Genomic DNA, 12,920 nt, shown 5'->3' with positions numbered 1-12,920 from the left:
CAACTTCATAAACCTAGCTAGCACGTCATTAAACGACCTCAGTTATTGTAGTAAATGCCCATGGGTCTTATTCAGAACTGTAGGCACTAGATTGATATTTGGATGGACGGGCAACTGCATCACAAGGCCCTAGAATATTTTTTTATTCAAACTGCCATGTTTGGAAATGTTAATTTTGTTCTGAACAAATTGAAGATCTCAACTGGGATTCGAATGTTATTTCAATCTAGTCTGTACAAAAATGAAACCACCTGATGAAGAGATCGTTTCCCTCTTATTTTTACACATGTATACAGCAGAGGAATGTTCAGGATGGTGAGCGCTTGCGCAACAAGAAGTTTACTGGCGTCACTTGATACGGTGGTCTATTGTGTATTTGTTTTGGCACCATTATCAGAATAAATATGCATTTAAAAAAAATTCCTAGATATGGCTCCATTGATGTACGTTCAGAAGCGAGCACTCATGATCACCATCCTTAAACACCCCTCAGATTTAGCTACAGTTTCAATGGCTCGCTAAAAATGGCAACTATATCAGCTCTTCGCAAAATACATTTGATCTGTAGACTAATTCCCATGTTCCTGTGTGATAATCACGGTCTTATCCCCTCAAAATTGCAATACAAGTTATGATAGTTGTTAGTACAATATATTTAGATATGGGTATTATCAGAGAAATGCATTTGTATCAGCCTGAACACAGGGCCATGTATAGTCTCTATATGAAAAAATAGCCAGAAATACATAAAAATAAAGTATTTCTGGTTACTTTTTCATATAGAGACTATACATGGCCATGTCGCCTGAATGTGGATCACATCGGGGCTTGCAACACTATCGGACTGAGGTAAACTGCAGAGCAAGGTAACAGTAAGAGAGGCCCTATTACTTATGGTGCTGGGTACCTCACAACATCATACACCTGCTGTGTGACTGCCCGAGCAAGCGATTACATCAGTAACACCCCCAACACATGTTGTATTTTGATCAGTAACACCCCAAACACATGTTGTATTTTGACAGTACTGTACATGCATCACTTACTAATTTTTTCATACATGTATATTTTAAAGTGAATAAACTAATTCAACCACAACTTTTGAATACCAAGTATTTTCTTTAATTTTGTTTTCACATTAGTTCTTTTTACTATCACACTCCCCGAACAACACAAAATGAATTTGTTCAAAAAAGTACATATCTTATGAAGTTTTCCATATTTTCTCTTGTAAGTTTAGTTGTTGAAAACCTGGAAATTGGTCATTTTTTCCATGATTTCCTCATATAACACATTATCTATTTTTGAAATCACAGTCATGAATGAGGCAGATGAAATAAAGTCACAATGATACAATGAAAGATGATCACAATGTTATTTACACTTTTAAGAGTCTTTGATAAGTCACTCTGATCTGGTACAACGTCACAATCATCACAATTATCGACCCTCAACTGAAAAGAGAAGAAAATAAATTAATCACTTTAAGTAATCTATATTTTATGAATTCAAGCCATAGGGATTCTATCTAGGATACAAATTTATTGTAGATTCCTGCAGTTAGAAAGTTTTTAATTTTTTAGATTTAGTTTTGTTGAAAATATCCCTAAAATCAGTTGTAGAACTGTTACAACATTTCTTGCAATGAATATTGTTATTGATTTATCTACAAATTCATCAAAATATATCCTTTGATATCCTTTATATGAATAGCTAGAATACTTACTGTATGAGGAGATGTCAATCTCGTCTGGTAGTTCTGTTATGTTGACCTCAAATCGTTCCTGGACTTCATTTAACACCTTGGCATCAGTCTCATCAGAGACAAATGTGATGGCAAGACCTTTGGTACCAAATCTTCCGGCTCGAGCCACCTATATCACAATGGATATGCATATTAGCATTGCTGTAATTTTGATCCCAAAACTTTGCAAATTGTTTGCATCTATATCCTTTGAAAATAAAATTATCATGCATTTTATTGTTATTGTAGTCCTAAGAAAAATGACCTTTGTGTATATATAGCTTGAAAATTACAATTAAGTCATGCACACAACATGTAAATAAGTGCTACTTACCCTGTGTAAATATGTGTCCGAATTTTCTGGCATGTCATAGTTAAACACAATGTTGACTCTCTCAATATCCATTCCACGTCCAAACAAGTTGGTGGCTACCAGAATTCTTTTCTGGAAATCCTTGAACTGTTGATAACGAGATAATCTGAAACACATCAGATAATATTTTTATTCTAAAACAACAAAATTTATCTGCCAGATTGGTTTGAAATGAACCTGCAATTATAGACAGATTGAATTTTTTTTTTTTTTTTTTTTTTTTGTAGATATGTTGACAGTTCTATAGCCCTAAAATTTTAACAATCAAGAACAAATGTGTTAGTGGTTTAATACAAGTAAATTTAGGAAGTCAACTGTGTATTCAGTTATTTTGTTAGAATACCTTTCCTCCTGTGTCATTGCTCTATGGATAGCAATAGCTGGGAAGTTCTGTTCAACCAACAACTGTGCCAGGGCCATACATCTCTGGACAGACTTGACAAAGATGATCACCTGAAAACAACATCCACTTATTACAAAGTCTCATTACTTTCTTAACTGATTTATGAACAAGACCGACTGCAAATAAAATTAAGAGTTGAAGACCCTTAAATCTGACAAAAGTTCTCAGACAAAGGTGGTAATCGTTTTATCCCCACTTATGTGTAAGAGTGGTGCACGACTTTTATCATCACTGATCCAACTGTTTTGAAACAGTTTGGAATAGATAATTCACAACAATATGGGGGTTTACCGTTTCGAGATACATACGTTTGGTGTGTATCTTTCCATCGATTAGCGCCACCTTCCAATGATTGCGACTCCACAAAAATCAAAATATGACGTCACATTTACCAGAAAGTTCGACTAATCCAGTCAATTGTGCGTCTCATTTTTTGTTTCTGCATCTCAAAATCAGGAAGCTTTACACCTCTTAGTTCAAAACATTTAGGGTCCATGCCATGTGAACTGTTCAACTTTACAAGGGTAATGCTATATGTTGTGTAAATGTTGCATAATGTGGTAAAATGTGTTACTGTTCTCAGACAAAGGTGGTAATCGTGTTTGTCCCCACGTATGTGTAAGAGTGGTGCACGACTTTTGTCATCATTGTTTCAACAGATACGGCATAACGCAATCAATTAAATAATCTTCAGGTAATGCAAGGCCTATTCTGTGATGTATTTTGGGGCTGATATAGGGCCAAACGGTTGATTGTGTATATATTTTAGTTTGTCTATCATATGCAACTTGAAAGTGCCAATTCAACAGGCATCATTTTATCAAACAAAAGAAATGGCCATATAACTGATCAATTGGATTAGGGTTGCAGGAACTCTGTTAAATATCCTTTTTTACAGGATTTAAAAAAAAAAAAAAAAAAAAAGGTATTGGCACAACCATCTCTTCTATAATTGTTTGAGTTCTTTTTTTCCCCATTAACTTACCCAGACAAGATAATTTAAATGACCTTGTAAAGAGAATTTTTGCTCTGTTAAAAGAGGACCCCATGAAAGACTAGCTTTGTTAAAACAGGTTTTTATTAGCAATAGCTTAATTTAACTAACATAATATAATTCTGAAGACCATTAAATCTTTCTCAGACAAAGGTGGTAATCGTGTTTGTCCCCACTAATGTGTAAGAGTGGTGCACGACTTTTGTCATCATAGATCCAACTGATATGGCATAATGCAATATGGTAAATTAAGTAACAGATCAAATTGTTTACATACATGAACTTGATAGTTCAGCAGCATCCTGGTGTACACTATTTAGTTGCTTACCTTATTAAACAAAATGACATTGAAAAAATTCTTGATTAGAATCCCTGGACCTACATCTTGCTCTAGAATTATGGTAGTTTTTGTTTTCATTACCTTAGTATCCCAGACAGTGATCATTTAAATGGCTTATTACAAAAGTGGTTAATTCATTATCTCTACCTTGAATAGCTCAAGTTTATTTAATACATGTCTGTTAGATCTTAACACACTATGTCATTAATGTCAAAAAGTTACCACTCTCGCATCAGGTAATCACTTCTAACAGGCTAGCTAATATTACCCCTATATAAATTTTTTTGTTCTGTTTATTCTTTAAAACTAAAGAGTTAAAGACCCTTAGATAAGACAAAAGTTCTCAGACAAAGGTGGTAATCGTTTTATCCCCACTTATGTGTAAGAGTGGTGCACGACTTTTGTCATCATTGATCAAACTGTTTTGAGACACAAACTCGTAAATCTTCAGCACCCAGTTTTACATGATCTAGTTAAATCCCTTTCTACAAAAACAACTTTTTAAAAACTGATTAATTTATCAACTATTTTAGACTTGCTATGAAAGTAATGTGACTGAAAAAACTATGTTTGAAGCTTGTGTGTGCATGATTGGATATCGGGTGTGTGAAGAAAAACTTAAGCATTTTTTTTGCAAATTAGGATGAATTAATTTTAGCAATTAGCCACATCGATTCGTTATTAACGAAAATGCGAATAGGTAGAGTGAGCCCAGCTCAGGTAATCACCCTTAACAGACAAGTTAATATGCCAAACCCATATCTAAAGCTTTTTGCTTGTTCTGTCTATTCTCTGAAACTGAAGACCCTTACATTACATCTGATAAAAGTTCTCAGACAAAGGTGGTAATCGTGTTTGTCCCCACTAATGTGTAAGAGTGGTGCACGACTTTTGTCATCATTGGTTGAAATGCAGATGTCATTTTTCCCCCACTTTAAGGTCAATTTTCCAGCCTTGGGAATAAACTTGCACTTTATATTTTTAACATCTAGGATGCAAAAAAGTTTTTGTATGTTAATCTATAATGTGAATGGATATCCAGGATTAGTTGGGTAATGGATAAGATGAGGGTCATATTAGCTGCTAGGGAAGCCTGAAGTGTATCCTGTATGTTGTATGGAAATCATCATCAAACTGTACATAGTGAGGGAATATATGGAGAGTACATATATGTATTAAGGGTCTGATAACAGTGCGCTCGTAAGACGGATCCTAACCAACAAAATATGAAATCAGTTCAATACAACAAACTTGAATAGGAAGTAAAGGTAACCAAGTGTATGCATTTCCAATCTTTCATAATATAAAGAGAGAAATCCCCACCCAACTTTTTTTCTTACATGGAGGTCAAAGGACAAAATATAAAGTGACAATACAACTCTTATCCTATGTAATAATAACTCCTATCTATGTATGTGGACAAATATATTATGTACTGCATGAAGAGAAGTTTGAAGTCTACAATTTTAGTGTGTATTGTATCATAAAAAAAATAAGAACTTTTATCCCAAGAGATGAAATCTGCTCTTCTAAAGCATCATCCAAAATATGTATTCTACCTCAACGGTAATGAAGTTCTCAATGTGTACATAACACAACTTGTGTTTTTGACTGAGAAATGCTGAAGAGTTAGTATAGTGTATTCAACAAATTATGTATAATTATTTTGTTCTATTATTATACCTGGTTGAATTCAAGAACATCAAGAAGTTCAAAAAGCTTCCTGTTCTTTTCATTGTCCTTCAGTTTGACATAATGCTGCTGTAGACCGTGAAGGGTGAGCTTGGAGTCATCATCAACAAACACTTCCATAGGCTGAAAATATAATGATAAGAAACTTCTCCTGCAATAACACATTATTAGCTACAACAAATCTGGAATTACACATTATTGCTTCTTATTATTATTTAAAAAATTCACTTTTGTTGCAAAAATTCTATGAGGGTGCTCGAGCTTATCAAAAAATGTTTTTGTATCAATTGCATTGTTTTACTTCCAATTAAAATTTGCTTTGAATATTTTCTCAAAATTTAAGTTCAAAATGAATACATTAATTGAAATTCAATGTTAATAGCATCAAAACTGATATTGTGCTACATTAGCAAACATCCTGATGTGAAGCATAACAAGCCGATACTGGACAATCCGGAATTGGCTAATGCCCACCAACAACTTGGGTACCGTACATCTCAAGATGCAGGCCTGGGGAGCTGGTCTTTGACGAGGTAAACCCAGTGAAGGCCACAACCATGGTGAAGGGTTAAACTAGACTCATCTCCAACTGTGAAGTCCTCTCTACATTGAACTACTTGCATTCCTCATTAGCATTGGGACATCCATGACACGATCCTAAATCATAAGGTGCACGCGTGGTTATCTACATCGCGATACTAACAACTAAGTGAGACACAGCTAGCCCTTTGCTTTGAGAGCGCAGGGACTTTGTGTGCCTCTGATGATCTTCCTCTGCATCCCTAACTCAACGCGTCCTGTTCAAATCCCGGTTACATCACGTCAGTATGGTATATCAAAATTTATCTATCCTCAAGAAACTTATTTTACTCTAGGCTTTTCAAAATTTTCTAATTCAAAGAATGGTTTTCAAAATTTAAGATAATGAGCCACAATTTTAATTAACGTACTAAATGTATGAGATCATTTTGGCAACTTCCTACTCGCGCTTTTTTTTTCCTCGTTCCTTTTTCTATTCTGCCCACAAAGATTAATTTAACTGCAATTTTGAATGGTGTGCTACAGGTTAGAAATACTTCGCCTACTTATATTATTATTTTTTTCAATCTTAAACTTTGTATAGATATCAATAACGCCTATAATGCTTTTAAACCGCTCCTGGATGCTATTCGAACAGCACATCAGATTTCTCTCTAGAAACTCTTTTGCTGCCAAAGGAAACAGCAATTTAGACACGTGTAAAGAGCTCAGGAAATTTGTCGACGTAAAGAATTTGGTATGGTAATTACATCTTGCATAAACTTTCTGCAGATCGCACGGACATCTTTGCTGAGAGTGGCACTGAACATCATGACTTGCTTCTCATGGGGAGTTGATCTGAAGATCTCCTGAACGTCTCTCCTCATGTCTGTAAATGATGATAAAACATGACTTATATTAAATTGCATAGCATAATATTTAATTTGCAAGTTTAAATTTTCACTAGAAAATAGACATCTTCCAAATTATAAATCATTTAAAGGTTTTTCTTTCCCTTCTGGTTTCAGATAGAAGGCCCAGCAGTATGATAAAGGTTATTTGTTCATAACTTAGTTCATTTACAGTATATTGGAAATGTTATGCATCCAACACACATTTCAAGTAGAAGCTTAACATTAACTCTTCCAATAATCAACAAAAATTTAATAACTACACTTTCATAACTGACACATCTTGATATAGCATTAATCCACTCAAATTATTGAATAATCATAAATTAGTCCACAACTAAATTATACTATTTATTCAATAGAAACAACTCTTTTTTGTATTTATATATAGATCCTCTGGGTTCTATTCAAATAAGTGCACTTTTTTTCCTATACTCTGGGTTCTATTCAAATAAGTGCACTTTTTTTTCCTATATATTCAAACACAAGAGAACAAAACAACCCCAATAGCACTTACCTAGTTCTTCTAACATTTTGTCACACTCATCCAAGATGAAATGTTTTGCATGTTTTAGGACGAGTTGTTTTTGGCGTACGAGGGCTAGGATCCTTCCAGGTGTTCCAACCACAATGTGTGGGCAGTTCTTTTTGAGGACCTCTTCATCCTTCTTGATAGACATTCCGCCAAAGAAGACTGCTACCTTTGTGCTGTTCATGTATTTGCTGAATCTTTCATATTCCTTGCTGATTTGGAAAGCCAGTTCCCTGGTATGTGCCAAAACCAGAACAGACACCTAACAAAATAAAAGTTTGAAATATTTATGCGACTTTTATCACATAAAATTTAATAGGATTAGGAATGTGGTACTCGCACTTACAGGCCCTGATTTCACAAACTTGAGTCAAAAATTAACTTAAGACAGAAATTTCAACATAAGTTACCTAAGGAGAAAAACTTTTTGACTTAAGTCTTCACTTTTGTTTCGAGAAAACAGGGCCAGGAAAGAACACCATAAAATTTCTAATCAATCTAGATACTACTTTTATACTGAAAATACTCCAAAATACAAAACTCACCTGGCCATCAACAGGCTCCAGTTGCTGAAGAGTTGCCAAAACAAACACTGCTGTCTTTCCCATACCAGACTTGGCCTGACATAGCACATCCATGGATAAGATGGCTTGTGGGATACATTCGTGCTGAACTGAAATGATAGCAAATGTGACTTCATTAACATATAGGTATTAAAAACTAACAGATGCATTTCCATACAGTTGGAATCTATTTAATTTATATATCTTTTTGGCATTGAGCAAATTTATTATTTGATTTTATTGAAGTAATGGCAATTCAATGAATGAAATACTTCAAGCTTTGTTGGTGTCACAACTTACGAAGACTTTCTTAAATAAAAGTGATTGTAAACATATTTCAAGCCATTTCTTATATTTTACAAACAAAGCCACACTTTAATATTGGGCTACTGGCAGACGACCAATCCTCCCCATCGTACGTGTAAATTGTATGGTTACACACAATTTTTTTTATAAAGAAAGTTATATTCAGATAGATGAAGCTACCATGCAGGTTTCCACAAAATATTCCTTGAAAATCTGTGTGTAATCATAGAAATACACATGTGCAGGCGAGAATTGGTACTTAGCGAGAATGGTCACTGACCAGTATAGTAGACTACTTTTAAGTTTTTGTAGGATTACTGTAATATGCAAGTAAGTGGTTTTCCCGGAAACAATTACTATCTTACAGGGGTTTCATTATCTTTCAGGAGAGGCGGTACAATTGCAATTTCAGGGCGTACTTTTCTATACCATCTGTATGCTATCTAATGTAATTTAGCCCAAATCAGGCGTTTTTATACAGCCAGGTTCAACTGGCAAAAAGTACTGTGTACCGTCTATTATGGAAACCTCTTATCAGTTTGGAAATTGGGCACACTGCCACAACCCAACATACAGATAACACTTCCATCATGCAAAGACCTGCATTTCATATGTTAGTCAAATACCACTAATGACTTTTATCAGTATTTATATAAATTTATCGGTGTACAATATATGCTTTGATTTAATAACGTCAGTATTGGGCAATGTATTATGTATTAACCTTCTGAAGGATGTTCAAAACCACAGTCTACAATGGCTCTGAGCAACTCTGGTTTGAGAAGAAAGTCTCTGAATCCAGAGCTGTGGATGGACACGTATGTTCCCTTCACATCTTTCTTGATTTGTTGCTGAACATCACCGGCTCCATCGGCAGTAGCTTCGTTCTCTTCTTCCTCGTAGTCTAAAAGTTCTGCCTCATTTTCGTTGTCAGCCATGATGTTATTTTGAAGCTGTGATCTAGGAACACAAAATGTATCAGTAAGAATATCAAACCATAAATAACATATAACTTAAAACATCAAAAACTCCATCTTCAACGACATGTAATTTGCGAGCTTTGCCGGAGTCTTTCGAATGTGACAAACAATTTTCGTGAAACGAAATAAAACCGGTCGTCAGTTATTTTGCCGGTTTGGAATTGCGTTTGCACGTATTTAATAAGCATTCACAACTAAAATAGTAATTCCATCTTAAGCCTTTTGATATGATTTTTCAATGACAAATTATCTTTGATATCCAAACCACTTATTTGACCTGATGATTGCAGATATCTTTTTGACTCACATTTGTTGTTCTCTGTTGCTTCAATGGCGTCGTCTTCAAGGATGCCTCGTACGCCAGATGTTTTGATTGGTCGATATTCACAGCTGTAGCCAATCAAAAGGCAGTTCTCAACAGACCGGTCACGATGATCACATGACGTGAAAATGGCCGAGGAAAAACACACAAATGCCGAGAACTCCAGGGAGGATGAGAATACACCAGCAATGCAAAACGGTGTCAGTCACAATGAAGACGATATCGGAACTAATGGAGTTGAAAATATCGACACTATAGTCCAAGAGTGCAGTAAAGGTGTGTTTTTCATGTATCGATACTCGGACGATAGGTAGATGAGGAGTGTGGGGGGGGTGTAAACTTAACTTAGCCAGTTTCATCTACCATATGTCCTTTATTTTCTCTCTTGTCGCAATAGTAGTTGATTTTATAGAGTTATACGTGTATCGAGATTTCATTTCCAAAAAAAAAAAAAAAAAAACTCATCTGATACCCTCTGTTATACATACAGTGACATATGTCATACATCTACCCATATCATTGGATAGACCGCTGTACTGTACTGTCTGTACACTCCAGAATAATCCAATAATAGTAATTTAGATGTTGATATTAGAAACTTCTGATGGGCAATATCGACATGACACGTCATTAGACACGACGTAATAATCAAAGGTGTCTATACCTCTAAATTGATGGAGTAAACAGGTAAAGGGGATAACCTGTTATCCTTCATTTGAGTAACCATTTACTGACTTAGTTACCCAAATGCAGGATTCTATGAAATTGAAAATGGATCAAATCATTTTAAAATTGTTTATAAAAAGTGTAAAAATGCATTCATCTTTGCAGAAATCTAGCCCCATTAAAGAAACAAGCTGCATTATCATTAACAAAATACATACATGTTTTTATCAACCTATTTAAAAAGTACACTGTGTACATATATCCTCCTATATTAATATTGGTATATCTACCTCTTCTGATTTAGTTATCAGTTGCATGGGTTATCATAAGGATATTACAGGCAAGTTTTATCTGATTGATATTAAAATTGAAACAACATGTTTTTTGAAAGTTTAAGAGTACCTTGTTTTAATGTTTACATCTGGAAAAGTATACAGTAAAGACCACCCGTTTTACTGCCAAACCTGCTTATCGTCACAAATTTATTCAGAACAGATTTCTCTCCTTATAAATACACATGTTTTACTATCATCCGCCATCACATTCCCGGAACAAATGATTAAAATAACACTATAATGACCTCATTAATATAAGGTATATTAGGATTTTGTAGGTCTCTATCATTGCAGAGATGTTCATACTAAAATATATATATATAGATACACAGGTAAAGTAATAACTACTCTTGTAATTTGCTTTGTCACGTGTGAATTTATTTTCAGAGTTTGCAGACCTTGACAAAACAATGGACCAATTAGACACATGGATGAATAAATTGGAGGACCAGAATGATGATCTGTTTGGTAGAATTGAGGAGCTGTTGGAATCTAATAGACAGATCAAAAAAGAACTTCAGGAACAAAATCAGGAAGGTCAACAAAAAACTGAATCTGAACAAAAGCCAGAGCCAACGGATCAAGGAGACTCCAAGAGCTAACATAACCATCTTCCTATGTACATTTATGTACACACCTATCCACAGTGAAAATATAAACTAGTATGTATAAACTATATCTTAGCCAGATTCTTTAGATCTGATAGGAATGAAAGCCAGTGATTGCCAACATAGGACTAAAAGATCCTTAGGACACTGAGAAACAAACTTGACTGTACTGTTGTTGCTGTGTTTTCAGCCAAGAGCTCTGCAAATTTACTATGCATGGTCTGTGAGAAACCTTCTTCATATTACGGTATCCATCAAGAGAGCACACGTTCCCATAATGAAACTCCGCCTCTAATGTCACAACTGGCACTGGATGCTAAATTCAGCAAACAACTGATAAAACATCACCAAAGTTGAAACATCAGTCATCAACATGAAATTAAGTTTGTTGTTTACATATTCATGTCTATCATGATTTCTCTTGATTATGTGTAACAGATTTTAGCAAAAGTTCCTGTTTACTTTCTGAAGTATCAAAGGATAAAAATGGATTTCCCATTGTCAAGTTAAGAATTCGGATCTGGCATCATAACCTTATCTAAACTCCATTTCCTGTTTGGCAACCTTAATTTGATCTACAAGTCTGTCATAACCTTTTAGATACATGTGTCATCATTATTTTCAAGACGACCAATATAATTTTGAAATCCATCAAATTATATTTTGTCTTTTTGTTTGCTTTACATGTAAAGACATGTAGATGTACATACACTCATGCATTATACACCTAGTCACATCATGAAAGTGTAATGACAACAAATCCTATGGTTCAAACTAAGGTTTTATAAAATCAAGTAAAGATTACATTTCTACTAACTCTATTTGATCCAATAAGCGCCCATGGCACTTACCTAATAATTGAAAAAATAGTGGGTGCTTAATAGGGCCAAATTTGAGTTATTCTTACACAAAATATTGTACAAAGTAAGCTGTTAATCAGTTTGCAAAAGCAAAAAAGAAATGAATAAAGAACTAACACAGATTTCATAGTTTCATACAAGTATATGTTTTTAACTGAAGGAAAATGAAATTGTGAGATCAGAAAGTGGAGGGGCGCTTATTGGGTCGATTACAATATATGTTTGTGTAGTCACAACTGTTATACCAAAAAGATATTCTGTTGTAAAAAAAAAAAAGTAAAAATCTTATCCTGTTCCATTTTGCAACTGCTTGTATTCATAACATTTGCTAGTACCAGAAAAGTAAGTTGTATGTTTGGATTGTCCAATCTTGGTGCAAATTAGCTCCTATCAGTAGACTTAAATGTGATAATGTAATCATGACTACATGTATATGAGGGTAATTGTCATGTGTTGTATAGATGTAATTTATTTCACCCAATGTTGGTATTGTTGATTTTTTTTTATTAAAAATGTGTTGTATAATTATGAAATGAACTGTGATTGAACAATTCCAATAATCTGAATTATGAATTTTATTTTACGAACATGTCATTGAATGATAATGAATTATTGTATTTAGTTATTTGAATGATAACAATGAAATTTATGTTATGAAATAATGAAGTTGTTCTTTTTTGTACCTTTTTAGTCGAGTGGATGCACTTGTCCTAGCAATCATTTTGGGTTTTGTTGATTGATGACATTCAAATATAGAACCTAAATATCAGAT

The 12,920-nt window shown here is 34.2% G+C and overlaps 2 protein-coding genes across 2 annotated transcripts; one reads left to right on the top strand and one right to left on the bottom strand.

Annotated features, from left to right (window-relative positions):
• Positions 1–1,099: 1,099 nt before the first annotated feature.
• Positions 1,100–9,795, bottom strand: LOC138321603 (spliceosome RNA helicase DDX39B). Its single transcript, XM_069265380.1, has 10 exons — positions 9,665–9,795; positions 9,102–9,337; positions 8,054–8,181; positions 7,494–7,770; positions 6,836–6,954; positions 5,538–5,669; positions 2,461–2,570; positions 2,079–2,223; positions 1,727–1,874; positions 1,100–1,454 (listed from the first exon to the last, which is right to left on the bottom strand). The coding sequence occupies exons 2-10, from the start codon at positions 9,313–9,315 to the stop codon at positions 1,441–1,443; spliced, it is 1,287 nt and encodes a 428-aa protein (XP_069121481.1). The 5' UTR covers positions 9,316–9,337; positions 9,665–9,795; the 3' UTR covers positions 1,100–1,440.
• Positions 9,796–9,807: 12 nt separating this feature from the next.
• LOC138321605 (UPF0184 protein-like) lies at positions 9,808–12,810 on the top strand. The gene is made up of 2 exons (XM_069265383.1): positions 9,808–9,955; positions 11,068–12,810. The coding sequence occupies exons 1-2, from the start codon at positions 9,808–9,810 to the stop codon at positions 11,280–11,282; spliced, it is 363 nt and encodes a 120-aa protein (XP_069121484.1). The 3' UTR covers positions 11,283–12,810.
• Positions 12,811–12,920: the final 110 nt, after the last annotated feature.

This window comes from Argopecten irradians, chromosome 4 (assembly GCF_041381155.1).
Source record: "Argopecten irradians isolate NY chromosome 4, Ai_NY, whole genome shotgun sequence".
Lineage (NCBI taxonomy): Eukaryota > Metazoa > Mollusca > Bivalvia > Pectinida > Pectinidae > Argopecten > Argopecten irradians.
This window is presented reverse-complemented; position numbering and strand designations above follow the sequence as displayed.